The 25,982-nt window shown below is 46.7% G+C and overlaps 8 protein-coding genes across 8 annotated transcripts; 2 read left to right on the top strand and 6 right to left on the bottom strand.

Annotated features, from left to right (window-relative positions):
- Positions 1 to 3,513: 3,513 nt before the first annotated feature.
- On the bottom strand, positions 3,514 to 5,089 carry GL218_06320 (Casein kinase II subunit alpha; the record flags this gene model as incomplete). The annotated part of the gene is made up of 7 exons (XM_033583028.1): positions 3,514 to 3,624; positions 3,675 to 4,031; positions 4,177 to 4,239; positions 4,291 to 4,485; positions 4,559 to 4,737; positions 4,804 to 4,845; positions 5,017 to 5,089. The coding sequence occupies 7 exons, from the start codon at positions 5,087 to 5,089 to the stop codon at positions 3,514 to 3,516; spliced, it is 1,020 nt and encodes a 339-aa protein (XP_033433777.1).
- Positions 5,090 to 6,314: 1,225 nt separating this feature from the next.
- On the bottom strand, positions 6,315 to 7,126 carry GL218_06319 (uncharacterized protein; the record flags this gene model as incomplete). The annotated part of the gene is made up of 2 exons (XM_033583027.1): positions 6,315 to 7,004; positions 7,064 to 7,126. 2 exons carry the CDS (start codon positions 7,124 to 7,126, stop codon positions 6,315 to 6,317), a joined length of 753 nt encoding a protein of 250 aa, XP_033433986.1.
- An 828-nt stretch (positions 7,127 to 7,954) lies between these two features.
- GL218_06318 (uncharacterized protein) lies at positions 7,955 to 8,673 on the bottom strand (the record flags this gene model as incomplete). Its single annotated transcript, XM_033583026.1, has 4 exons — positions 7,955 to 8,010; positions 8,060 to 8,124; positions 8,181 to 8,239; positions 8,302 to 8,673. 4 exons carry the CDS (start codon positions 8,671 to 8,673, stop codon positions 7,955 to 7,957), a joined length of 552 nt encoding a protein of 183 aa, XP_033433985.1.
- Positions 8,674 to 9,540: 867 nt separating this feature from the next.
- On the top strand, positions 9,541 to 11,148 carry GL218_06317 (uncharacterized protein; the record flags this gene model as incomplete). The annotated part of the gene is made up of 2 exons (XM_033583025.1): positions 9,541 to 10,144; positions 10,205 to 11,148. 2 exons carry the CDS (start codon positions 9,541 to 9,543, stop codon positions 11,146 to 11,148), a joined length of 1,548 nt encoding a protein of 515 aa, XP_033433992.1.
- Positions 11,149 to 13,139: 1,991 nt separating this feature from the next.
- On the bottom strand, positions 13,140 to 15,098 carry GL218_06316 (uncharacterized protein; the record flags this gene model as incomplete). Its single annotated transcript, XM_033583024.1, has 1 exon — positions 13,140 to 15,098. The coding sequence occupies one exon, from the start codon at positions 15,096 to 15,098 to the stop codon at positions 13,140 to 13,142; it is 1,959 nt and encodes a 652-aa protein (XP_033433991.1).
- A 686-nt stretch (positions 15,099 to 15,784) lies between these two features.
- Positions 15,785 to 16,348, bottom strand: GL218_06315 (uncharacterized protein; the record flags this gene model as incomplete). The annotated part of the gene is made up of 1 exon (XM_033583023.1): positions 15,785 to 16,348. The coding sequence occupies one exon, from the start codon at positions 16,346 to 16,348 to the stop codon at positions 15,785 to 15,787; it is 564 nt and encodes a 187-aa protein (XP_033433994.1).
- A 2,552-nt stretch (positions 16,349 to 18,900) lies between these two features.
- On the bottom strand, positions 18,901 to 23,126 carry GL218_06314 (Kinetochore protein spc7; the record flags this gene model as incomplete). Its single annotated transcript, XM_033583022.1, has 4 exons — positions 18,901 to 19,568; positions 19,624 to 20,245; positions 20,295 to 21,481; positions 21,551 to 23,126. 4 exons carry the CDS (start codon positions 23,124 to 23,126, stop codon positions 18,901 to 18,903), a joined length of 4,053 nt encoding a protein of 1,350 aa, XP_033433993.1.
- Positions 23,127 to 24,096: 970 nt separating this feature from the next.
- Positions 24,097 to 24,928, top strand: GL218_06313 (40S ribosomal protein S11-B; the record flags this gene model as incomplete). Its single annotated transcript, XM_033583021.1, has 4 exons — positions 24,097 to 24,198; positions 24,267 to 24,342; positions 24,524 to 24,762; positions 24,860 to 24,928. 4 exons carry the CDS (start codon positions 24,097 to 24,099, stop codon positions 24,926 to 24,928), a joined length of 486 nt encoding a protein of 161 aa, XP_033433988.1.
- Positions 24,929 to 25,982: the final 1,054 nt, after the last annotated feature.

Genomic DNA, 25,982 nt, shown 5'->3' with positions numbered 1-25,982 from the left:
CTTCCACTGCCTATCTATCAGGATAGGTTTGGTTTTATTGGCCAGTCTATGGGGTATCACAATCAACCCGGATATAGACCATCAATAGCACCAGGGGGTTATAATAGTGGTTTCCTCGGTCCTCCTTTTCACCACCAGATACCAAAGAAAATTTCCCATGTAAAGACGACGGGGCGTAAAATCCTACCTCATCCGACACCGGCTACTAATGATTCCGATGAGGATGATATACTTTTGGGGGACAATACGCAAGAAATAGCGAAAATTACAACTGCGGAAAAGAACAAGGCCTCTTCATTGGCTTCAGCAACTAAGAAGGCAAAGCAAACGGGCCGGAATGATACGAAAGTAGATTCCGAGACTGTGACTGAACAAGCTTCTCATACCCTTCAGAAGTCACAGCGTAGGCGACCAAGAAAGGTAGCCGTGTCCGTAGAACAGCCATGTTCCAATACGAGGATGGTATCGCCACCACCGTCATCAGAAAATGAGTCTACGATAGCGGAGCAGGGTGCTGAAAAGCTAGCCCAAATTGAGGTTCTAATTCGGGCAATGCGCCCTTCTGATGTTCATAAGAAATCTTCGCGGAGTCGCAAGCAGATAGACTCCAGCGGCCAAATGTCAAAGACCAAGAATCGGCAAGGGCCAAAGACAGTTGATTTATCAAATTCTCTAGAAGAGGTGGCTTTAGAAGCTCCCGATCCTTCTCCAGGAGTAGACGAATCTAAGGAGCACGCAGAATCTGACACTTCTCAACATAGGGAGGTCACTCAGCTTACCATAAGCGAAGACTTTGAAGAGATTATTGATAATGGGCTCGTTAGACAGGCCAATATCACTACTCCAGATGAAGAAAGTCGCGGCGACGGGCTACTAACGGGCCACGAAGATACAAGAAATAATGAGAATATTGGAATTGAGGTAGCCGATCTCCCTTCTACTCTTGATAACTCAGGGGAGACGGATCCCTTGTTTTCAAATAATGAGATCGATACGATAATGATGGAAATGCCGACAGACGGGAAAACATCCCCGCTTGGCGAACCTACATCGCCTAATACAAATGGGGAAGAAGTACTCGATAACCCGCAGGATTCGGATCAGGCCGCCAACTCCGATAATCGAGAAGTAAACTCGGAGAGCAGCGTTATAGGGGATGCGACCTTTGTAGTAGAAACTACATCATATGACTTGATGAGCAATGAGGACCAAGACACACCCATAGAAGCCCAGGAAGTCAATCTTACACGAGATAATTCTCGTGAAGTAACCCCGAGCCTACCTGCAGCGATAGAGCCAGAGGAGACTATAGCTCAATTACCTGATCTAGCACAAGAAGTTATCCATCCTCTTAGTTCTCCTATTCTGGAATTGGAGTTACCCCTCGATCATGCTATAATCCAGCTAGATTCCATAGAACAAGACTCAGAGCAGTTGCGTTCCCATGAAGAGGAAGAAGCCATATCTCTACCCGCGCCAGAACTAGCTATATTATCTCCACGACAAATCAGCCCACCTGCCGAAACGTCTGAACTAGTTCTGCGGCCATTACCGGTCCAAAGCGAGGAAGCCGATCCAACGGATATTCCGAACTTACCTATAAATCCACCCTCTTCATCCACACAACCCGCCTCCAAAATTATAGCCCCTAGCACGCCAAAGAAACGCAGCAAAACATCAGCGGTCCTCGACAAGACAAGCAGCAGCCACCGTACCCCCTCCACCCGGAGAAACCGAGCCCTGACATCCCTCATCCCCGATGACCCAGACCAAGACGACGACGAACTAAGCATCCTCTCATCAAGCGTCACAGCAAGCCCATTCATCACCCAGCCCGACCACAACATCATCACCATGACCCCTCACCGCCACCGCCCCCGCGACTCCTCCACACCGCGTAAATCCAACCATCGACACGGCTTCCTCATAGGCTCCAGCACACATCACACACCCCACCGCATCAGCAAGCACGCCGCCACCGCCGTCCCCCCCGCCACCGACTCCCGCGCATTCCGCGGCACCAAGCGCCGGTTCATGGCTAGCAGCCCTGTAGCGCAGAGCTCGCCGCTAGCGCGCACGATGGTAAATGTCGACAGCGTCAGCAATCTCACCTCTACGCCGTCGCGGCGGGCAAAGACAGCAGCAGCAGCAGCAGCAGCAGTAGGAGGAGTCATGAGTCCGAGCGTAATGCTGGAGAGCAGCCCCGTGCGCACGCCCGGCGGCTCAGCGCGCAGATGTGGTGAGGAGGGTTTCGTGTGTGATCGAGATTTCTGCTTTACGTGCTGTAAGTAGAATGGGCAGATAGGTATAGTTAGTATATCTATTAGTTTAAGGGATGGGTTGGGGGTGGGGTTGGTTGAGCTGAATCGAGTTGAGGCGGATATACATAGGTAGGTAGCTTGAGCCCAAAGGTGGATTATAGACGAGCAAGCAGTGCATACATATGGCTAGCTGATATAAGGCAGCCTCGATTGGAATTAGAGTATATAGTAATAACATACCACGGTATATATTTAGTACCTTAGGTACCTACCTAGACATGGCTTATGCTGGCTATGGTACCTATGAAGCGGTATTTGTTGTGTCCAGAGTACATACATACATACCTACATACCCATTTGCCTACCTCTTAGCTTTTCATCGAACTACAACCTGTAAGGACTAAATGTGATATGGTTTATGGTATATATAATTCGTCCCTTATAAATCTCCTCCACAACTAGGAACATAGCTACCTAGATATTGTTACCTGTTAGAAAGTAAATCCAAGAAATCATCTTCACAAAACCACATCACAAATCCCCCACAAAACCAGTCAAGATACATCATCAAACTCGTCTGTCTTTCTGTCCGTGTAAGCTACTTAGCTAATCTTCCTATACTAGCTTACTATACTGGCCTAGTCTTATAGTAGTAGCAGAAATAGTAATTTTGCTATACCCGATACTCATCACCAAAAAAATGGAAAGAAACAAAATTTCAATACCCCTTATGCCGAGGAATCCCAAGTCAGAAAAAGAAACAGCCTGTCTCAAAACCCCCCCCTAACAAAAAAATCCCGGGAACGCCAAAAGTCCGGCTAGTTAAGTCACTCAATTCACGTTTAATCCGCCATGTCCCCTGGTACCAAAATCATAGACATCGGAATAATCTCGTAGTGTACTAAGAACGAACGGGGTTTAAGGATTCGTAGTAAAATAAAACTTCGCATTCATTGCTTATCGGTTTGCTACGTCGTGGTCTTGCCGTCGCGGAGAAGAGTGACCCCCGGTCCACCGCATCTCACGGGCCTATTAGTAGAACTACCTAGAACTAAACTTCCATCCGGTTTCAGCGGCGTGTAGCCTAGCATGCAAGAATATGAAATGCCATTAGCACGAGATGCGAGTGCACATACTCATAGCGGAGGCTGGAGACTAATTGAACGACGAGCGGGGATAGGCCCGGGTATCTTAAGAATTCGTAGGGGAAGAGCTGAAAAGAAGTACGCGATCGGTTGGGTAGGCCGGATTCTTAAGACTCTGAGCTAACAGTTGCGCCACCAAGATACTCCTTGAGAGTGGCTTCGTCCCGGATGGGAGCAAAGTATGGATGTGCCATAGCCTCCTTGGCGGTAAGACGCTCCTAAATAACCATTAGAATGCATTAGAAAATGACCGAGTGACGGTACAAACCTGATGATCGTATCTCAGAAGCTTGTCTAGGAAATCGATGGCCTCGTTGCTCACGAATCGTTGGTTCTCAGTATTGACGAAACTATGCCAAGGCTTCTTCGTGAAATGACCGAGGATATCATCATATTGGGGGTCAAGCTCTATCTCGTATTTGTCCAAATAGTCAAAAAGATCATCGGTACCGAGAACCTTTGCAATCTTAACAAGCTGGTCTGAGTTGCTGTTTCCGTGGAAAAAAGGCTCCTTTCTGAAGATCATAGAGGCAAACATGGCACCCAGACTCCACATGTCCAGACTGTAGTCGTATTCCTGGAAGTCAACCAACAGTTCGGGCCCCTTAAAGTAGCGAGATGCAACCTAAGGATAACGTTAGCATCCACGGATTTCATATCTACGCCGCCACTTTAAAAAAAATCGATAGTATAAGCACACAGGCATACGAGTAGGCAACCCATCACTTCTCGAAGGGCAGAGGGATACGGGAGCTATTCGATGAACTTACGCGCACGTTATATTCTGTTCCTGGGTGATAAAACTCGGCTAGGCCCCAGTCGATGAGACGTAACTAGCAAATGCGTGAGTAACAACGGCCGTGGCAAGGACATAGGTTACATACCTTTCTGTTCTCATGATCGATCATAACGTTATGAGGCTTTACATCTCGATGCATAATACCCTTGCTGTGGCAGTAGTCAAGAGCCTTGAGTAGCTCGTAGATGTAGTAACGCACATCGATATCGTTGAACTTCGGGTAGAGGCTTCGAAAGTCTGTATTATTCACATATTCGAAGATGAGAGACGGAGTCTTGCTCTGTAGGGGGGTAAATATGGTTAATTCCTGATATGATCTAACCGTGGCATGGGGAACAAAGGTGGCTGCTTACCTGATTGTCTCTGACAACGTCCAGGAGGGCAACGATATTGGGACCACCCGAAAGGTTCTGGAGGATTTTGATTTCTCTCTTGATCTTCTTCTTCTTAACTGGCTTCAGGACCTTGATGACGCATTTCTGATAGTTAATCACGTTGATACCCTCAAAGACCTCGGAATATTTTCCACGGCCTGATCACGGTGAGAAATTAGTCGACTATCGGTATTGAGAAGGGTACGCGACACGGCGTGACGTACCAATTTTGCGAACGACCTCGTAGTTTTCTAGGATTCCCCAGCCTAGTAGTACCAAAAACGTTAGTCTTTACACTGTTTGCTAGTAGATATTGATACGAAACCGCGAGCCTTGGGTATATTCGAAATAGAGACAACGAGGATATTGTATTGGATAAGATGAGAAACATGATGCAAACATGGCTTTGAATTTCTTTGACGCTTAAATGAACTTACTGATGTTAACACTATCATAGTCCCAATAGCTTCTGGGCATATTCTGATTGACGTCGGCGTAGACCCGCGCCATGATAGGCAACGTAGATATCCTTTCGGGATACGAACAACGTCAAGGAGAAGAATAACGGCGGGTAGAAAAAAGTCGGGATTGAGAGGTCGTCGCTTGACCTCGAAATGCCGGCCGGAGCGGAAGGTGGCACGCGATGGCGCGGTTATAGAGGAAGTTCCCGAATTCGTCTTGGTGCTGGGTGATGGGTGGTGGGATGGGAGATTTGAAAGTGGGATGTCGATAACAAGGTTCTGGAAGGCTGGAGGCGCCTGAGTGGAGTCTCTAACCTTTAACCCCGGCCGAATTGGTGGCCGATTGGATTAGGACAGTATTTATGTACCATAAAAGTTAAATCGACACGGTGCTATATAGGCGCAACTTCCCTAACCTAATTATTTTTATTACTCATTTTACAAACAGAAGGGTCGAACAATAGATGCTTGTATGATTTTATTATAGCTCGTTGTCAGGTACCTAACCTAACCTAAGGTAAGGTAGGTACATATGTATTATGTATTACGTCTGCAATATAGCACCTAAAACAGCTCGTGCCAACAATATGAAGGACATGGAAGCTACATATGTCTTTGTGTGTTGGTAAAGGTAAACTTTGTGTATGTACTTGTATACCTAATTATCAATAACGGCACCTTTTCTTATTCCGTCGTGCAACGGGATTCTAGAGTAACTAATGTAGCAAATGACCATCTCTGAAACTACCTAGATAAATTACATTCTAGTAGTAATACAACCAGATCCTATCCGACACACAGCAGGTAAACTCTGAGTACCTACATGTCTCCTTAAGCTACTAATGCAGACAATTTTCCGGACAAAATCTTTGATGCAAGCCCGTTGCTTATAATTGTAAAGTCTTTGTATTATTCACCTAAAACTTGCAGTACAAGTAGTCAGCAACAATGCTCCCTGTACTAGAAAAGGGATAATACATGGAAGGGATAGTATAACGCATTCAGAGAGAAGATTAATTATTCGACATGCATCCGTTTAGGTAATCCAACCATCCGTCAGCCAGAAGCCAACTTCAGGTGGTCCCGGACTTCAGACTAAGGATGACGATACAAAGGTTCTCATCACGGAAACAAAATAGACAAAGAAGAATTAGGAATGCAACACTAACCTGGCTAGACATCACTCAACCACGTATCGATCACGTAGTAAGTAGTTATTTTGGTATTATAATGCCATGGAGAAACATAGGAATTTGATTTCCTTTCGCCAGTCTTCAATCGTCGTATGAGATCCTTCGCCTCTGTGCCGCAGGAGTGGCAGCCGTGTCTTGGGCTGTTTCATCATCGTAGTATAGGCTGTCCATACCAGTCTCGACTACATCCCATGTCCTCTTTCGTAGGTCGGGCTTCTTCTCGGGGTGGAACTTGCGTTGTTCATGCTTCTTTCGTCTCGCGCGTTGCTTTTTTTCCCGCTTGACTTCAGCTTCGGTAGGTTTAGGCATTTCTTCTTCAATTTCTCCATCCTCGCTACCATCTTGCGCCTCTTCTTCCTTCACTTTGCGTTTCTCATGACTCTCATCCGGCATTGTAGGCAACGGCATTACTATCGAACCGGGATTACGTTCGTTGGTAGATGTGGAATCATCTTCTTCGGCTGCTTGCAACGGTGTGTTTGGCGCTTCCTCAACCTTAGCGACTCTAGTCTTAGCACGGCGAAGGGCTTCGATTTCAGAATGTCGAAATATAGCGATTTGCTCATCCGTAAGCGTGCGTTTGACACCATCTGGATAATAGCCTAAGCCGTCATCCTCTTCTTCGTAATATCCTTCATATTCCTCATAGTACTGATTTTCATCTTGCTCATCTTGTTCATCCTGCGCATTTTCCGGTCGGAAGAACTGGGAATTGAAGAGGTTGGTAGCTGCGAAGGAGAAGTGCGCGTCGTGAAATGAGCTTATCTCTTCCTGCCTAGGAAGTCAGCATTAGCCAACTGAAGAAAAGAATCATCAACGGAAAAGCGTACCTGTGAAATTTCTGGCACTTGGAACAAGTTGCCTGTGTCTTGTAGAGAAGTAGACATTGCCATATAAACTAACCGCTACTAGCGGCTAGATAGGTGATGTAGGTTGTTGAAAGAGATTGAAAAGGTGTAGCTTTGAATTTCAAGGGCAAAGATGTATTAATTGAGCTTTGGTAACAGCTTGAACATTATCGATAACCGGCTTGGTTACGGCCGAACCGCGTCGCGTCCGACCCACCTACGTGTATGTATCTATGTACTTAGGTACGGATGTCCCTTTCAAAAGTTTTTACCATAGGGAACCCCTGTCAAGATCGTCACCAGCTGTCTGATACTTGGCCAGCAACTGTCGGGTGATTTAAGGATGTATACATTATTATTCCTAAGGTTTACTACTAGATTTTACAGCCAAATATAATTTTAAAATAGAAAAAAAGTATTATATAAAAAAGAAGTCTTTTATATTTATAATTTAAGTTTTTGGGAAATTTTAGAATCCAGTTTAAGAAAGTTATATCTTATTGAAATAGTAAAGAAAAGTAAGATACATATGTTAAAAAGATAAGCAGCTGTTGCCAAGCTTGGTCAAAGCTTGCCGGGGGTGACAAGGGTCTTCCTATGGTAAAAACTTTTGAAAGGGACATCCGTACCTAGGTATTCATTCACTGAGAATGAGAAACACCAAGTGTCGAGAAGATATCAACATAAAATGTGGATTATGAGACTACTAGGTAGATACGGTAGCAAATTGTATGTACGCAGCTAAGTACAAGTTCATATCGTAATTCATAAGCATCATAAAAGTCGTCAAGTCATAAACCTCACCTATATTCATTGAATGCACACTGATATCATGCACCGCCATATAAACATATAAGCAGCTAATACGTGGGCTCAAGATGATCTCAGAAGTGCCAGAGCACTCTGGAAGGCCTTCACCACTTCGGATACTACTTTAAGTCAGTCTTAGATTTAAGAATCAGAGACATGAATACTCACGATGTTGCTTCTTTTGTAAGAGTGCTTGCTCAGAAAGGCGCACATGTCTTTCGCGAGTTTGCAATCTACTAGCTTTTAATACTGTTCTTGTATAAGAAGTACACGATAGGAGATGACAAACCTCTTAACCGCCCTCTCATTATCATGGGCAGACGAAGCTGACGCCCAGACGTTGAAGTACTGATTTTAATATTAGCCATAATTCAGTTAGTCACTAATAACTATAAGATAACTTAGCCTACCTTGACAAGAGTATCAAACTCTTCCAAGAGCTGCTTCTCTTGCTCATCAGCCTCTTGTAGAGCTTTCTCGTAGCGATCCTCGAAGTCTTCCCAATCAAATGCAACAAGATGGCCGGGGCTCTGCATTTCAGACCTATTACTCCGTCGCTTCTGTGGCTCGGGGGTTCGTGTCTGACGTTGACGGTCCAACTGTCTAGCCATAAGCGACATGTCTTGGCCCTGATCGACCTTGGGACCCTGAGTCCGTGGAGGCGATCGCGGCTGCGTTTGTGAATGTAGCTTTACCGTCACATCTTCCTCAGGATCAACGAACTCAGTTTGATCACCCAACTGAGTTGGTAACTCTACCATCATTGATTGATCACCTGCCATTTCATCCTGAGTAAGTGATTGTTTCACTGGTGATGATGATCTAGGTGTAGTAGACATGATTGCCAGCCGTAACTTCAATGACTGTGGGAGGTATTTATGTCGACTTCCCGCAAACAAATTACCTAAGCAGCAATGGTCCAGTGTCCAGTGTCCAGTGTCCAGTGTTCAGTGTCCAGAATAATCTGTGACTGTAGAGAATAGACGACGCGTGACACGAGTAGAATTAGAATGAATGGAAGAGCAGCTGAGGCTGAATAAATTGATCACCTGATTGTTTTTTCTAACTTCCACTTTATTCTCATATATAAACAGATCAAGGCACAAAACAATAGTTATAAATTAAGGAACAACTTCTTACATGTTGCATACCTTAAAAAAAAAACTACGAGGGAGACGCGTCGCTGCCCAAAAATCAAGTTAATGGAACAAGACTCGAAAGACTTGGCAGGCAAAGCGCAATAAGATTGATAGGCTACTGATAAGAATCCGATAAGGTATCTAATGTAAGTACAACTGCCCCTGCATATAACTAATACCTTCTATATGCATACCTAATTCATACCCCTGCACCTCTCAACGTCACAAGGAGCATTGAACCATTCCGTCTCATCATCTTCCATTTTACCATTCACATTCACGTCTTCTCATCAATGTTTATTCCATATCGCTTCTTTTCAGTTGATATTTATATAGCCTTCTGGCAAGTCGATATGCAGATTGCTTACCTCGCAAATGTAATAGTAGTTTCTCGATCGACCGCTTGCTATCCGTAGAAGCGCGTCTCTTTAATTATCCCCCTCCCCCCCCAGACATCCATCCCGCACCATCGAATCTTCGTCAGTTCCACCCTTAAGTCCCGCCACCACCATGAATTGCGATATTTGTCAGCGGATGCACCACCCGTCGAGGTTACCCTTCTTCTGCGCGGTGGATGCAAGGAACGAACTATACGAGAGACGAATAGCTAATGCTCGTATTCTTATGGAAGCCGAGGAGCTCGAGTCTCGAGTCACCAAGCAATTGTCAGATAACGATGCGAGTGCCGGAAACCTCGTAAACGATCGCTCTACTCGAGCCTACGTAGAGAACTGCATCTCGGAGGAACGTAAGGCCAAAGAGAGAACAGCGCAGATCATAGCGACGGCAGATAAGCTCCGCGAAGAGGTTGACGCTGCAAAGAAAGAGATACAGGAGCGCAAGGCTAGCATCGCCCGTAAGAAGTCAGATCTTGTCGTCGCAGCCCAGGGTGTTCCAGTGCGACGAAACCGGGAGCTTGAGGAGACTAAGAAGGCCGCGAAAATGGCCAAGTATACTTGGGACCGAGAGTACGACGCCATGACTCAGTATCGCGCCGCTCTGTGCATGGAAGTAGCCAAATTATATAGACTACAGCGCGTCCGTCGCGGGAATCCCGTCCGGTTCGAGTATAAGATTGGAGGCATCGATATCGTCGACCTACACAATTTGAACAGTAAGTATCTTGTCTATACGTAAACTCGTAGTCCTTCAACCTAGTCTAATATTAACATAGGCGCGCAACCTGAACTTATCTCCGCTTCACTCGCGCATATCACCCACCTATTATGGCTTACCTCTCACTACCTATCTATTCGCCTCCCGGCAGAATTTACACTACCGCACAATGACTATCCCAAACCTACCATATTTTCCTTGGCGTCTTCCTACCACCACGGCGATGTTGCATTTCCCGGTACCTCTCTCCTACCCCCTGATCCACGTGACCGTCAATTTGCCCATGTCCCACACCCTCGACCCCTTTTTCTTGAGAAGCCCCTGTCGGTCCTCAGCAAGGAAGATCCGTCAGCGTACAATTCCTTCCTCGAAGCAGTTTGTCTGCTGGCCTACGACATCGTCTGGCTCTGCCGAACACAAGGCGTGCCCATGAGCGATAACAGCAATAGTCTTGAAGACTTCTCCTGCCTAGGACGCAACTTATATAATCTCCTAATCAACTCCTCCTTGCAACGCAACCCCCAGCAGATAGCAGAAGCACCTGCCCAAACCAATGGCAACAACCCGGCGGAACTGGGTAGAACAGCGCCTCGCATGGGGCTGTACTCGCACGGCACGGCCCACACTTTTCTCGGCAGCGCGGCGGGAAATGATCTTACGCGTAGCTTTAAGATGCCTACCGTGATTAAGATGGTCGACAAGCTGAAAGCCAAGTTATTGCGCGAGAACCCGGTTCCAGAGTGGGAGTTGCTGGAAGACGATGCATGGACACCAGACGACGCGCTTGATGACGGCGTGCTAGTTGGTGGGACTCCAAACAAAGGACAGCCCGGCATCCCAGGCCACCGCTTCGGCATCGAGAGTTATATGAGCGTCAACACCGTTAAGAGTGGTAGTAGTGGTGATCATAATAATTCGAGAGTGCCTAATGGGGCCGTTGCAGGAAGAGAACGCGAGAGGGAAAAGGGTACCAGCGGTTGGACTAAGATAAAGCCTCGATAGATCGCTGAGCCCCAAACCAGAGTAGAGTCTAGATAGAGTAAGTGTCTTGAATAGAACGTACCTATCTACAAGTAGTACACTGTTCCTGTGTCTTTTAGACTATTGTGGACATTGCCTTACGTGAAGATAGAAATGATTGTAGTAGAATAGATTACGAGACGTGTAGAGTGGAATATAAGTTCTCCATTAAACCCTGTGTTACCAGGCTCGGGCCCATGCCCGCGTTCTAGATACATGTAAAAAGTACAAATATATATCCTTATCCCAAACCACCCTCGAGATTGACCAAGAACATCGGCATGCTGTATGAAAACGCGTGAAGCAAACCACAAAGTCCTCCTAGTCCTAGGTAGAAATGATTAGTCAAACAAGGATGTAAGTAGAGGGTGGTTAGTAAGAATATCAGGGGTAAACTTATCTTCTCTCATCTGCCCATCATGCATAGGTAGAGAACCCTCATCACTCCATCCCTCATCACCCAAAATCTAAATGTTAGTAGAGGTAATCAACACAAGCAAATAATATCAAAGCCCACGCACGATCTAGCTTAGAACCACAGTAAATCCGTGATCACACTCTTATAACCCTATAAATCTACCTAGCCTATGACTACTTAGCCAAAAAAGGCATTAGAGTATTAAAATGTAGCCAGCCGCCTGTGCGAGACACGGAATAGTAGAAGCCGAAGCTCCCTCCGCGCTCGCGACAATTGGCAGTGGGCCTGCTGAAAAGCATTGATCTGGGCGTCGTTGTTTATGCTCGCATGGTGGTGCGGGAGAACAAGTCCCCCCTTCATTTGAGCATTAACAATAACAGCTTCGCCGTGAAGGGAAAAAAGAAAGAAAAAAAGGGAAGGGAGGTTGGGGTCCTGGGAATCCGGTGCTGCTGGTTAGTATCCTCGTGTTGATTAGTGTCGTCCTGTTACTGTTAGTATTCTTGTCCTTGGTGTTCTTCAGCTTCCTCGGTGCTGGTCCTCGTCTCGGTGTTGGTGTCGGTGTCGATCTTAATCGTTGGTCTTCTTCATCAGCTTCCTCGGTGCTGGTACTCGTGTTCGTGTCGGTCTTATTCCTTATCTTGCTGCTTAGAGCAGATGTCAGCAGTCGAATGAGCTAGGGGGGTCTGTAAATAGTTAGCATCACCATAATCAACTATGAATCCATTGGGAGACCATACCTTTTTGCTCTACTGACAGTATGTTGACGATACTCGGGGTCTGTCATCCTAAACTGTCGGGGGTCTGCTCGATGGCGCGGCGAGAAAGGGGAACCGCGACGAGACATTGTCGAAAGGGGTAAAATGCTCGAAGGACGGCGGCGAGAACAAGGCCGTACGAGACGTTGTCGGCGAATACAGTGAACCGATAGATAACCGAGAGAGAGAGAGAGAGAGACAGACAGATAGGTGACATTTAGGTAATAGAGGTAGAACAAAACTAGACAACTCGAAGTAAGCTGTAGCGAAGTCCTCGCAACCTCCTGATCTAGGATCACTTGGAAGACTCAGAACCCGCCATGCGCCAAACAAGACACGATCCCATGGCACCTTCACCAACTACCACGAGATCGGACCTGACACCAAAAGCTCTCGCCCTTCTCCGAGGTTCCTCAGGTTCATCGAGCTTCCTGTCTCGCATACTTCTGCTTCAAGTTCAAGAGGCGCAAGAAGAGACATGCTTCTAGACAAGGGTGGGCGGCCAGACGTGCATTTTATACCAATCTCCTGCTTGCGCGGGTATCAAGGGTCCAGATCATCACGAATGGCGGCCGGCCAACCCCCTCCGTCGCCCAATGGGTTCCTGGGAGTGGTTTAAGCTGTCAATATAGCATTGACCGGCCCAGCGCTAGGAAATTGCTAGTTAGTTCAAATAGAAGAGAGAGGGAGGAGGATCTCTATGCTTGAAGAGCCGACCAGACCAGGGATCTTATCTGAGTGAGGATAAATGTGGCATGAGCACCAGGGAAATCAGTGTCGAGACCGGACAATAGTCACGTTCAACGACGGCTTATTCTTCGCTGGTTGAAGTAGTGTTCTGCCATGATGTAGGCTTGTTCATTACTCAAGCCACCATCCATAAACTCACAGACCTTGTCTTCAAAGTCATCTTCCTCATCGACGAGTACCGGGGGCTGAGTTGCACGACCTTTGCCCTTATCCTTCTTGGGCACAGAGGGACCGGGCTCGGTGTAAAGAACCGACGTAGCATTCGCCGGCTTGGATTTTCCCGGCAGACGAGCGGCAGCCTTAGGCTTCGGAGCAGGCGCTTGGGCCGCCGTCGTCGAAGATGGCTTTTCAGCCTGGTTGATCATTGCCTTTCGCGATTTTGGCGTGGCAATCCGCCTTGTCGACGCCATTGCCTTCTGTACCTGTGGCATCTGGGGCAGTGCCTGTGACGATGGCTCCTGCGAGGTTGTCTGCTTAGGCTTAGGCGTGGATGACGTAGTCTCGGACCCGGTCAGTTGCGATGTTGTCGGCTGAGGCTTGGGCTTCTGGGGCAGAGCCTGGGTCGATGGCTTCTGCTGAGTTGTCTGCTGAGGCTTCAGGGGGGGCAGGACCATTGTCTGCTGAGGTTCTGATACCGGGGGCGCAGGTTGGGGCCAGGCCATCTGAGAGGTTGTCGGCTGAGGCTGAAGCGTCTGGGGCAGAGCCTGGGGCAGCGGCATCTGCTGGACTGTCTGCTTCGGCTTCGGCGTAGTGGCGGGGACCTGGGGCAGTTGTACCTGCGGGACCGAGAATTGAGACATTGGCGGGGCGGGAGACGACTGAGCGATTGTCTGCTGAGCCTGAGGTAGTGGCATCTGTGGGTTTGACAACTGAGCGAGCGCCTTAGTCAATGGTGACTGCTTGACTGGCGGCTTCGACTGCAGTGTTGATGACAGAGCCTGGGACGATGGCGTCTGTGCCGCAGAAGCAAGGTTGTTGGCATTGTACATGCTTGCTTGCAGCCCACCACCAAGGCTTTTGCTTGGCGTCGTCGAAGAAGACTGTACAGAGGAGCTCAAGGCATGAGGCTTGTCCGACTTGGGCTTGTGCATGGGCTGCGACTGAGACTTAGTAGGGGTTTGTTTCTCCCTGATCTTGCAGTCGTTGAATGGCGAGGCACCCATGCGATCGTCCAAGCTCTCATAGCCCGGCTGGTCGTCCTGTGCGTTGTCTGCCTGACCAGCGTTGGTGTTGTCGCTGACGCTGGCCTGGGCGTTGGCTAGAGCTTCGAAATGGTCGACGAGATCGTCTTCCATTTGCTCCACGGACATGAAGCCGGTGGTGTTCTGAACATCCACCTGAACGTCCTCCATAGCTTCGGGGAGGGTCTCCACCTGCTCCGGGATGTCAACCTCCATGGGTGTTGGTACAATCGGCGCTGGCTCTTGGGGCGTGACGTAGAGAGGCGTAGCGTTGTGGTTGTATATGTCAATGGCTTGGCCCAACGCGGGGACGGCTGGTTCACAAGGGGTGTTGAAGTTGACATTGTTGGCTGGATACACAACCACTGACGCAAGCTCAGGCGGCTGAGACTCGGGTACCCATTCCGGCTGGTGGAACACCTGCTGGTAGATTGGCTGGGAGGGGAGCTGAGGCTCGGGCACCCATTCCGGCTGGTGTAACACCTGCTGGTAGATTGGCTGGGAGAGTAGCTGAGGCTCAGGAGCCGGCACAGGAGCAGGTGCGGTCAGCACACCGAAGACAGGGGCACCGTTGATGAACCCGGACGCAGAATTCTGTATACCGGCCATGAAAGCATTATGACCCGACCAGTCGGCTAGGCTAAATCTCTTTACAGGCGCTGGATTCTCGATATACCTGGGGAAAAGAGGAGCCGGGGGAACAGGATCTGTTGCTTCCCACCATTTCTCTTTGCAAGGTGGCTGACTCAGCCTCTGTTTCAACCATTCGTTGGCGGAGGACTCGTTGCGGACAATCCCGCGGTAGTGGGAACGGCGCCCTCTCAGCATGTCGGGGTCAACCGGCTCATAAAGCAATGAGGTATAATCGGTATCCAACAACGGAGCTGGCTGAGGGAGAACGGGAGAGGGAGAACGAGCGGGAGGGGCAGGGAGAGCAAGAGGAGCAGGGAGAGCAATAGGAGCAGGGGAGGCAAGAGGAACAGGGAGAGTAGGAGTGACAGGGCCAGCAGGAGGGAGAGGGCGAGAAGTGAACTGTCCTGCGACTCGACGAACAAGAGTCATAGACCAGTCTCCCCATCGGAAAAGTTCGCGGGTGTCAAGACTCCACTCAAGATTCTGAAGCTCATGGAAGAGGTATGTCACATAATCGGGAAATTGGACATAGCCAAATTGACGAATGTGCTCCTCGATATGATAAGAGAACAGTCTAGAAACAAATTAGTAAGTGTTATTCAAATAAGACGCGTCGCAAATAATAGAGGTAACAAGGTTGGCAAGGTAAGAAGCGTATAGGAGAATAGGGGTATAGAAGTATAGGGGTATAGGGGTAGTAAGAGAGTATAAGTCAAATGAGTATAAGGACAACAGAAATACAAGACTATAAAGGATACAAGAACCAATATGATAGAAGAGAACGGTGAATGCTGAATAGTATAACAGCATGACAACAGTAACAACACAATATGAAACCATAGCAACAGGGAAAGATAAAAACAAAACAAAACAAAATTTACTTACTCCTTGAGAAACAGACAGGCGAGGATCTGTGGGATGCACCAGAGAGAAGGCGACATGCCGTAGTTCTTGATGATGATAGCGATTGACGCAGCCCACCAAGCATACCAACCGTAGGATGTATACACCCAGAGGCAGGCCTGCGCGATGAGCCAGGGGATCACCAACCACGTAGAGACGTCGGCCTCTTCAGATAGACCCAGAACAGTGACCGCGGAGATAAATAGGAGGGTAATGAAAACAAACCCGAGTACTGGGTGAACCTTGAAAAGGTACGTGGCAAGTCCCAGTACAAAGGGAATGAAATCAGATAAGTCGGAGAAGGTAGAAAAGGTAGGCCATCCTTGGACGCGTCCGAGAGCGATGACAGAGCCGGTAAGAAGAGGGGTGATGATGACGGCGGAAGAAGAGAAGAAGGGGGTAACTAGGGTAGATAGGGAAGGCATCGTAATAGGGCGGATAGTAGAGATAGTGATGGCGCGGATAGAAGAGATGATGTATGTCAGGATAGAGGTAAAGGTAATCGCGAGGGTGACCAAGATGATCAGAGCGTTAGAAAACATTTCGTAAACGTTGAGCGTGAATAATGCGTATTGCAGAGTGCGAAGGCAGAGAGCAGTAGGCAGTATGTTATGCGTGCGTAAACAAAATGTTTTGTGAAGAAAGGAAAAAGAAGAAATTCTAAGATAGTGGGAGGGAGGCCCTGCTTTTATAATTATTTTTTGGGCGGTGTGCTGCGAAGCAAGCGGCAGGAAGGTTGGCGATGCTAGGCAACGGATGTCCTAGGAGACGGAGTGACAGACACAGTAGCAGCTGCTAACCACTGCTAACCTACGCAAGTGCCAACACAACTACTGTTCGTACCTTGGTACCTAGCAACCAACTTGACATACGGAAGGAAGGTACGACTGTAGTTGCTATGCAACTCTATAGTTTTAAGGAAGTTGCCAGTTGCAACCGACTTAAGTCAGTGATGCACAGACACATTTGTAGTAATTCATGATACATATATACTTTACAACACCTCAACACCTCAACACGTATGTACCAATAGGTACGTACACCTTAGGTACGCAAGTGTATTAGATAGGTACGTATATAGGAGTAAGGAAGTGATTCTGTAAGTAAATACAACCAGGTACGTGCTATGATGCACACCCTTATATATATATGTCTACTCTCGTAACTATCTTACTAATGTAACAACCTACCTAAGTCATTACATCTCATGGTTTGCTGGAATACAGTAGGAAAACATGTGAATACACACGGAACTTCAGACTTGCTTGCTCAGCTGTGCGTACTTGTAGAACATGAATAATTACTTAGACATCCAACATACAGTAATAGAATAGAATATTATTATTTTCATTGCAACAACAATGACTCTACTTAGTGATCTCAAAAAGGGGTAAATAACGTGGCTGGGGGTATTTCTCCTATCTGCGACGATATGAGCCATTAACCTAGCCTAGAGTCATCATATAGCATAAAAATAGTAGGAATAATTAGTAAAGATGTCTACCTATGTATTATTCATAGTTTAGAATAGGGGTAACGTTACAATACTCTCTAAGGCTAGCAATGACATCTTTAGAGCTCGGTAATATTTGATATGCTGTCATAAGCCTCTCAAGGTTGGATTATTAGGTGTCTAACTATGCGGATTATCTATGATTTCTAATTCTCATACCGATAGGTATTCTGTTACGATATGAGGTATCCGGTCGTCTTTTTTCTCCAGTAGAAGTTGTCTCGGCTTCTTCAACTACGCTTTTGTTTAGAGAATACATTATTTTTTCAATTATCCACCATTAATGTACATATTTCCAGTTCTGGTATATCAAATCCTGCTATGCCTGGTTGCTAGGTAGAATGCCGTCAAAAACATGACCCATACTATGGTGACTAGTATGGGGTATCTTTTTTGACGCCATTCTGCTAGGGAAGTTTTGATCTTGAACTGTTGTTAGATGAGTCAGGGGAAATGACTAAGACTATCTACAGTAAGATGGTAGATCTGGACCAAGGTCGCGCATACACAACACAATTAACTAGGTAGTTACCTGGTAACCAGTTGGTAAGTCTTTAGGAGACTTTTGTCCTCTAAGGCTGAAAAAAATTGTCGGTAGCTTTAAAAATTCTCTGTTTACTAGCCCATCTCAGGAACGCTATTTATCACTCTGTATATGATCTTACATCATGGAGTTACGCCTGGCAAAAGTTGACACGTATTATGTTGTTGCTTTCAAGGGCTGGCCATCTATGCAAGTATGTACCTAGGTACCTACCTACCTACTACGAAGATCTAGACAGGAAGGCTTTTGTATCTAACCCTTGATAAACCTACACGTAAACAAAAATAACCTAAAAAAATGGTTACGCGATATCATCTAATGCTTCGTTGGTCTGACCGGCTGTAAACAGTAGCTGTATTCCTGTTATTTACTTCTGGTGAACTGGCCATTCTTTAACCTTAATTATAGTTTTCCGGGAGCAGAGTAGGAAATAGAAGCCTATCTACTAGTATAGTGATGTATTAGTGATTGTATTAACCTATGCCTTCTAAAAGTAGGGGGGAAAGTATTAGGTAATCTTCATGTAACTATATGCTTATAATAGTATTTACCTGGTATAGCATATCAAAGATGTGCTCTCCACTAGGGACTATCTTAGGTAAGTAGGTATGTATTATAAACCTGAAGAGAAGCATAGTTTTTACACTGGATCTTCATAGTAAAATTTCCATCAAGCAATTAAGACAATTACATATATCGCGAAGCACTTTTGCATCAAAGCCATGTTCCTAAATCAAAAACACAAACTTAAAGACCATATCTAGCCATGTCGCCATCTTTGTAATGATGTTAATGAGCATGCCAGATTTAGTCAAAACTATTATATTGGTACCCCAAGGATAAGATCTTGGGCTAGAATAAGACATAAATAAACCCGACAATGGTATATAACCTAGGTAACAATACACCAACAAACGCCCTCTACTCGTCGTATCCTCATCAAAACCATCCCCAATACGCGCCAATTGTAGTCATAAGTCATTATATCAAGACAAGGCAGAAGCTAGAAAGACAGGAAACATGCTATCCATTCACCTTTATTTTCGTCCTCTCGCAAGCAGTCTTTCCTGGAGCTCAACAAGGACCTCGACCCAAGGCTCAAAGGTTCCGCTCTCTTCCTTCGTAACCACGCGTGTGCCTATCTTCGTTGTGAGGAACTCGACAATCTTATCTTCCTTAAATTGCTCTCCGTAGACCACTCGCGCTTGGGGTGTAATGGTAACCTCTACGCCATCTGGTGTACTCTGGCCATGTAAGCTGAGTACAACCTCCACTTTCGTCTCCAACGGGACAAGCAGTACCCATGAGCGGATCGAGATAGACGAATCTGAAGTTTTGGTGACCTTGGTTCGGTAGGTAGTGTTGAGGAGATGAACGTTTCTCGCAACGTGATTGGCCTTCTTCCAGGCCGTACTAACCATATCTAGGAGATTCTTGATCTTGGTCTGCGCTTGGGCCAACCCTCGGATGTGATCCCGCGTGCACTGGACAAAAAATTCCTTTTCCGGCGTGCTTGGCTGTGGATTCTGCTCCCGATTGGCTGCGATATACCACAAATCAATCCTAGAGTTATCGGGCTTTAGACCTTTGAAAGCGCGGACGTCAAAGACGAGTTCGATCTCTCTTCGGTATGTCATCGACAGCGAGGTCCCAACTACGCCTGTAATGGCCCAGCCATGCTGCTTCTCAATTGCTTCGACGCGGGCTATGTTATGTTAGCTCTCCATCGTAGTAGATTATAGACTCAAAGAAATACTAACCTTTGAGGGCGCTGACTTCATTAGAGGTCCAACCCCTACATTGCTCGCGAACTTTTTCAGCTTCTTCTATATCAGCAACGCATTCCTTCTTCTTTTGTGATAGCTCGCCGATTCCAGATTCAGTCTCGTTCAGTTGCTGCCTTAGTTGCTCGATTTTCTTCAATTTCGCTTCGATATCCGAGTCAAGGTCTGTCAGCTCGGATCGAGCAGCTTGCAAATCTTCAGGGTCGCAATCTGCTAGCTCCTGTGCGGCAGATTGCAAATTATCATGTTCTAGCTCTAATGATGCGAGCCGCTCCACTAGCTTGGGCAAAATCGAATCGAGTAATTCCTGCTCCTGGTGCAATAGCTGCTCGTCGGCTGCCATACCTTCTTCAATCTTCAGTAGGCCCTCCTTGAGCCCATCTTGAAGTTTCATGCGCCATTCATACCACATGGCTTTACTTAGTAGTCGTGCATGCGACTTGACATTCTTGAACTGATTGTCTAGGAAAAGCTTGTACTCGGGCGTTGCAGTGATGTATTCCTTGAAGAGTGGCGGGTTCTCTTCCAGAGTCTCTGTTTCGATCTCACGAACTATTCTCCTGCCTTCTGAAATATATTTTTTTAATTCTCGGCAGGACTATTAATAATTAGTATCTTGCGGTTCTCAAAGTTGAAGGCATCCTTACATGTTGGTACAATTCTAGCATAGGAACCGTACAAGCACCTGCTACGACGCATCGCTCTAGGGACATATCCTCTTCTTCAGACGCGGCGTTATCTGTTACGTTGGCGGGTGCTTGAGTGTGTCGCCGTTTTGTTGTCGTCAATTCCATGAAGCGAATATTTGTCATATTCAAAAAGTCTTGTAGATGCATTTGTTCTCCGTCATCATCTACCTGAGCTTCAGCATCAGTCATAACATGAGACTCGTCAAAGTTGAGAGTACTGGTAGGATGATTGGAGTCGACTTCTTTGAAGCGCCCTTTGGCATGAGGAGATGGAACACCTGTAGGTGTTTTCTTAGGCGAAAATGTCGGTGTTGAAGTAGCCTTATTGTTGCTGATGTCCTCTAGCCCTTTACTAGAAGAACGAGTCACTCGTCCTGTCGTTTCGGCTTTCGAAGGAGGCGCATGTAGGCGTACGTTCTTGACGGGGCTGCTCTGATGGTTCTTGAGTCGCTTGATTCCATCCCTTTCCTCAGCTTCCTCTTCATCGTCAAGCTCGGCAGGACGTTTGCCGAGAAGACCTTTAGCACTGCCCACATGCAGACTTTTCCGTCCTTTCATAAGATTTTTCTTAGGAGTCATACTAGAGATCATATCTTTTAGACTTGCCGTATTCTCTTCGTCCCCGTCGACTTCCTTCTCAAGTACTTTGCGGCCATTTTCTTTGTCTGCTTCCAGTTGACGATCACGGTCTACTTCATATTCCATAACACGGGGGTCCGCGAAGGCAACAGATCTTGAGGGTTCACGGGGAACAAAGCTGTCTGCTGCATCGCCAATGGATTCACGCCGGTCAAAAATAGCGGCCACCTTAGGTGATCCGAGACCAGGCCTATCAGCACCTACACCTGATAGTCGCCTCTTCTGAGGGGTCAGGATAACCCGCGGTGTCGAGACCCCAGTTGTAGGATCTTGTTGGAAAACAGACAACTGGCTCTTTTTAGAAGCGGATTTAGGGGTAGAGGATACGCCAGAACCAATTTTGCTGGCCGTAGCTGGCGATTTCGGCATCCTCAAGGGGGACTTTCTTGATGGGGTTCTGGGTCCCTGGCTGTTGGGAGTGCCCACGTTGGTCGGATTTGTAGATTTAGGAGTCGTTACGTCTCGAACGGGCGAACTGCCCGGCGTGACAGACCTCCGCCATTCACCTGTGCGACGAAGTCCATTGCTTTTAAACGCGGACAATGCAGGGCTTCCTGACTCTGATACTTTCGTACCAGAAATAACTGCAGATAAGCGTCGCTTTGCAGACGAATTTAATGCTGGTACATTGTCATCTTCATCAACCTCCCGTTCCATTTGGCGTCTAGCTTCAACCCGGTCCTTTGCTGAAGGTGGGCCCTTGATGATTCCGCCCATCGCCATGGTCATGTCCATGCCCATTGTAGCATCTTCATCATTCTCGCCGTCCTCATTAGAGGGAAGAATACGGCCCATACCGACTGTCATGTCCATTGCTGTCATGTCCATCGTTGCTTCGTCATCGGCCGCTGCAATGGTACGACGTCGGCCTTGCGACGCTTTCTTTGTGGATGCATCGAGTCTTTTCCCGGAGAGAACACCACCTACGACAGAAGTGAACTCCATTGACATGTCCTCGTCTTCATAATCATCATCGGGGTCAAAGAGGTTGTTGTCAGGTTGCTGGTCTTTTCGAATACCACCAACCGCGACAGTAAAATCCATAGGGGCATCCTCGATCAAGGATTCCTCTTCAGTTTTGTCCGGACTAGTTGGCTGTGTATTTCGCGCGTTGTTGAGCGAAGGGAGAATACCACCAAGCGCTCGAGTGACATCCATTGACATCTCTTCCTCTTGGGCATCTTCTAGGGAATCATCGTCGGCTTTAATGATACCACCAACAGCCTTTGTCATATCCATATCCATGTCCATGTCCATGTCCACACCACCGGTATTTTCTTGCCCAACATTCTCTTGATTTTGGGTAGGGCTCGCTTGTTTCGGGGCTGGCTTTTTAGCCCACCCAAACGATGGAATAATCTCTTCCTCATCGTCGAGGCTCTGGGTTTCGGCGCGGCGAGATGCGAGTCGGAGAGCTGTGTCCAATGTGTCATTAGAGTCATTGGTAATAGCCGACCGAGCCGACATAGCAGATGCGACGGAGGTGCCGGTAACTTCATCGACGTCCAGGTCCATTGATACACCGTCGGCATCGGAGTCGCTACCGGAATCTGAACCAATTTCTTCATGTGTTTCTATCACATCGTCCGTTCCCTCGGAGTCTGAACTATAGATACTTGAGGCCATCGTGTCATCGTTCTGGTTGAAACCTAGGTTGCTAACGCCTGAGCTCCTGCGTCTTCTCTGTTCATGCGTATCTTGTTGCTCTGGGGAATTGGGAACTAAATCTTCAGGTTGACCCGCATGACCAGATCGTGAAGCAGATGCTTGTCCTTGAGCGGCGAGGGACGATGCTCGTCTTGTGGAGTCAGTCGAGGTTGTAGAATCTTGCATATACTCGACTTCATGAAAAGTATGAAGGGTAGCTTCAGCTGCAAACGAGACTCTTCGATTAGCAAGAGACTTTCTTCTGGCCTCTCGACGATCATTAATCTCCTTTTCCATCTCGGCTCTTTCTCGTTCTTCCCTTTCACGTGCAGCGGCCTGCTGTTCCTCTTCAGTGCGTACGGCGATCTTTGTTCCTAATGACCCAGAGTCGTCGTTCTGAAATGGGTTAGGTAACTTGTCTGCTCCTTGGATGGTGGACGAAGCAGGCGAATTCCGAGCAGATTTTTTAGATTTGAAAGAAGGGATTTCCGGTAGCAATGGCATCGTGGGCTTAAGAATTGATCTCGGGGGTGGTCTGGCGGGAGCTGCTAAAGACTATTTTTGAGAGTATAAGTTGGCTATGTGCTCTAGGGATATTAGAAGTTGGGGGGAGGGGGGGCATACCACACGTCTGTTACCCGATCCTGGCTTTAGAGCATCCAATCCACCAGGACCTATACTCTTGCTTCGTGACTTCTTTCTACCTCCATTACCAGCTAAAGAACTAGCCACATCGACAGTGATGTTTTCTTTCTCCATCTTCTTTCGCCCAGGTGATAGTCCGATCGACTTTCTTGTTCGTCGCGTGGACGGGAGGGTTGCGTCGTTGCGACCAGACATGTTGGTAACAAATATGAATATAGGTTTATGTTAAGTTTCGGCAAGGGGAGCAATGTCCCATAGTCTAAGATGTTACTATCGTTAAGGAGTTATCGTACTGCGTTACTAGTGGGTCAAATGAAAGAATCGCAACGTCCTAAGTATAGGAACTCTATGAGCAAAAAGTTGTGAGGAATGTAGGTAGAGATGCCTCATCAACTCTGAATGTAGGCGCGTTCGATGTAGATAACGTTGAGCTAAATTGATTCTCATAGGCTCGCGTCAATTGAGACCAGGGTTGTTTGTAAACATTGAACATTACGTTGGTGGGGTTTCATTACGATAAATGATAAAGGATCCACTTATCCTACCTATCTAACTTTATATCGTTATGCGCCATTCAGCCATTTCATCAAGCTGCAGAGGTACCTTGTACTAGAATTTAAAGCCACAATGGGGCTGAATCTTTCTTAGGTACATGTACCTAACAATGGTGGATCCCCACACATCCCACAAGCGAGCCCACACAATAACTTTTTGAGATTTTTCCTATTTTCAATCTTGGTAAGTTTCCGCAAAATCGCAACTACCACTACAACAACATCACGATTCCCGATCCCAACCACCTTTGCGACCTCGACAACATATCGCAAAAATGGCGACGGAATTGACTGTTCAGTCGGAGCGTGCTTTCCAGAAGCAGCCCCATATCTTCCAGAACTCCAAGGTCAAGGCTAAGTCCACAAGACCCGGCAAGGTGAGGCGACACCATTCATCAGTTTATTCTACTAATAAAGCCAATGTACTAATAACTCTCCTCTCCAGGGTGGCCGACGATGGTTCAAGGATGTCGGTCTAGGCTTCCGAACCCCCAAGACCGCGATTGACGGTAGCTATATCGGTACGTGATAATATATAAAGATTTTTAGAAGAAGGATTCAGGATTATTTATGTCACGCCGGCTGCATTATACGAATCGCCTTGAGAAATACTCTAAGCCATGCGAAGTTCGCGACTCGATATGCCGAATTTTAAGAAAAATGATACCGGAAATATGAAGCTAATTCTACTTTTCAACATAGACAAGAAGTGCCCCTTCACCGGTCTCGTCTCTATCCGTGGCCGTATCCTGACCGGCACCGTTGTCTCCACCAAGATGCACCGAACCGTCATCATCCGACGCGAGTACCTTAAGTTTATCCCCAAGTATGCCCGATACGAGAAGCGACACAAGAACTTGGCCGCGCACGTCTCTCCCGCTTTCCGTGTTGAGGAAGGTGACCAAGTCACAGTCGGCCAATGCCGACCTCTTAGCAAGACTGTACGTTATTCTTATCGCCCTACGAGTTGTGTGGGATCTATACTATAAACAATGCTTTCAAGGGTCGAGACAAATCACTGACTAGTACGGTATATAGGTCCGATTCAACGTTCTTCGTGTGCTTCCCCGAACCGGCAAGGCGGTGAAGAAGTTCAGCAAGTTCTAAGTTGGGGATCTTTCCTGGGCATCGATGGCGTTGTTACTTCATGGTTCTTCACGATCTCAGATACGGAACGGGTGATTCATAGGCTTTCTGCTAGTGCACAGAGATGCAACATTGGCAGTTCTGAGAAATAAAAAGGATATACCAGACGCATCGTTTTATTTCCCAACGGCATGATTATGGTGTACTACAACTTACGGTATATAAGCGGCTAGTTCGACATAAAACCCCTTCGAGTCTCCTCAATCTTCATATGCCAGGTTTATAGATGGACTGAGACCGCAATGTCGTTGAATGTCTATTACGAGGTTCCTTAAAATAATTCACCACAAGCTTCATTAATTGCCAACGAAATAACGATTTCTTTCCCGTCCTTCGTAACCAATGATCCATTACCTTGTTTAGTTGTAATATATGCTTTGCTAGGCATGTAGAGATTTGAACATGTGGAAAATTTGGTATAGTCTACGGAGAGAAAGGTAGTGCGGACGAAACTTTACAGGCTAGTTTCATCACGCTGTATGATAAAGCTATCATGAGATATTGAGCCTCCTCGTACGACACAATAACATATCATTTAAAGCTATCGCTACCCACCTAATAAAGTCACCTTTTCTATGGTGATAATGTAAGGAGAATTAGGCTCTCAACTCCTTCTGATTTCCACATAGTTTCGATAGTACTTGAGTGGCACTATATAAAGTAACAACTTTATCTCTAACTCTACTTTCTAGAGGAAGTAAGACTTAGACCGTGTAGCTTTATTGCTACATTAGCCACAATATATTCCACCCAAAACCTCCATAGACAACCAATAATATTGCCTTAAACATATATTAATATGCTTTATAAAGTACCGAATAAACAGAATTTGCGCTTGTCTCGAGTAGATATCCCCAAAAGAAGATATATCCAACTACCAAAGCTAAGTCAGACCAAGCCCGAGTCAAGTTAAGCTAATATCTGACTCGTGAAACTTGTTGTCGTCAGTTACCCCAGTTATGAGAGGAGATATTCCGCAAGGATCGATCCGAGATAATGACGAATTATTAGTTAA

The sequence above is a fragment of the Daldinia childiae genome, assembly GCF_008694065.1.
Source record: "Daldinia childiae strain JS-1345 chromosome Unknown Scaffold6, whole genome shotgun sequence".
Lineage (NCBI taxonomy): Eukaryota > Fungi > Ascomycota > Sordariomycetes > Xylariales > Hypoxylaceae > Daldinia > Daldinia childiae.
This window is presented reverse-complemented; position numbering and strand designations above follow the sequence as displayed.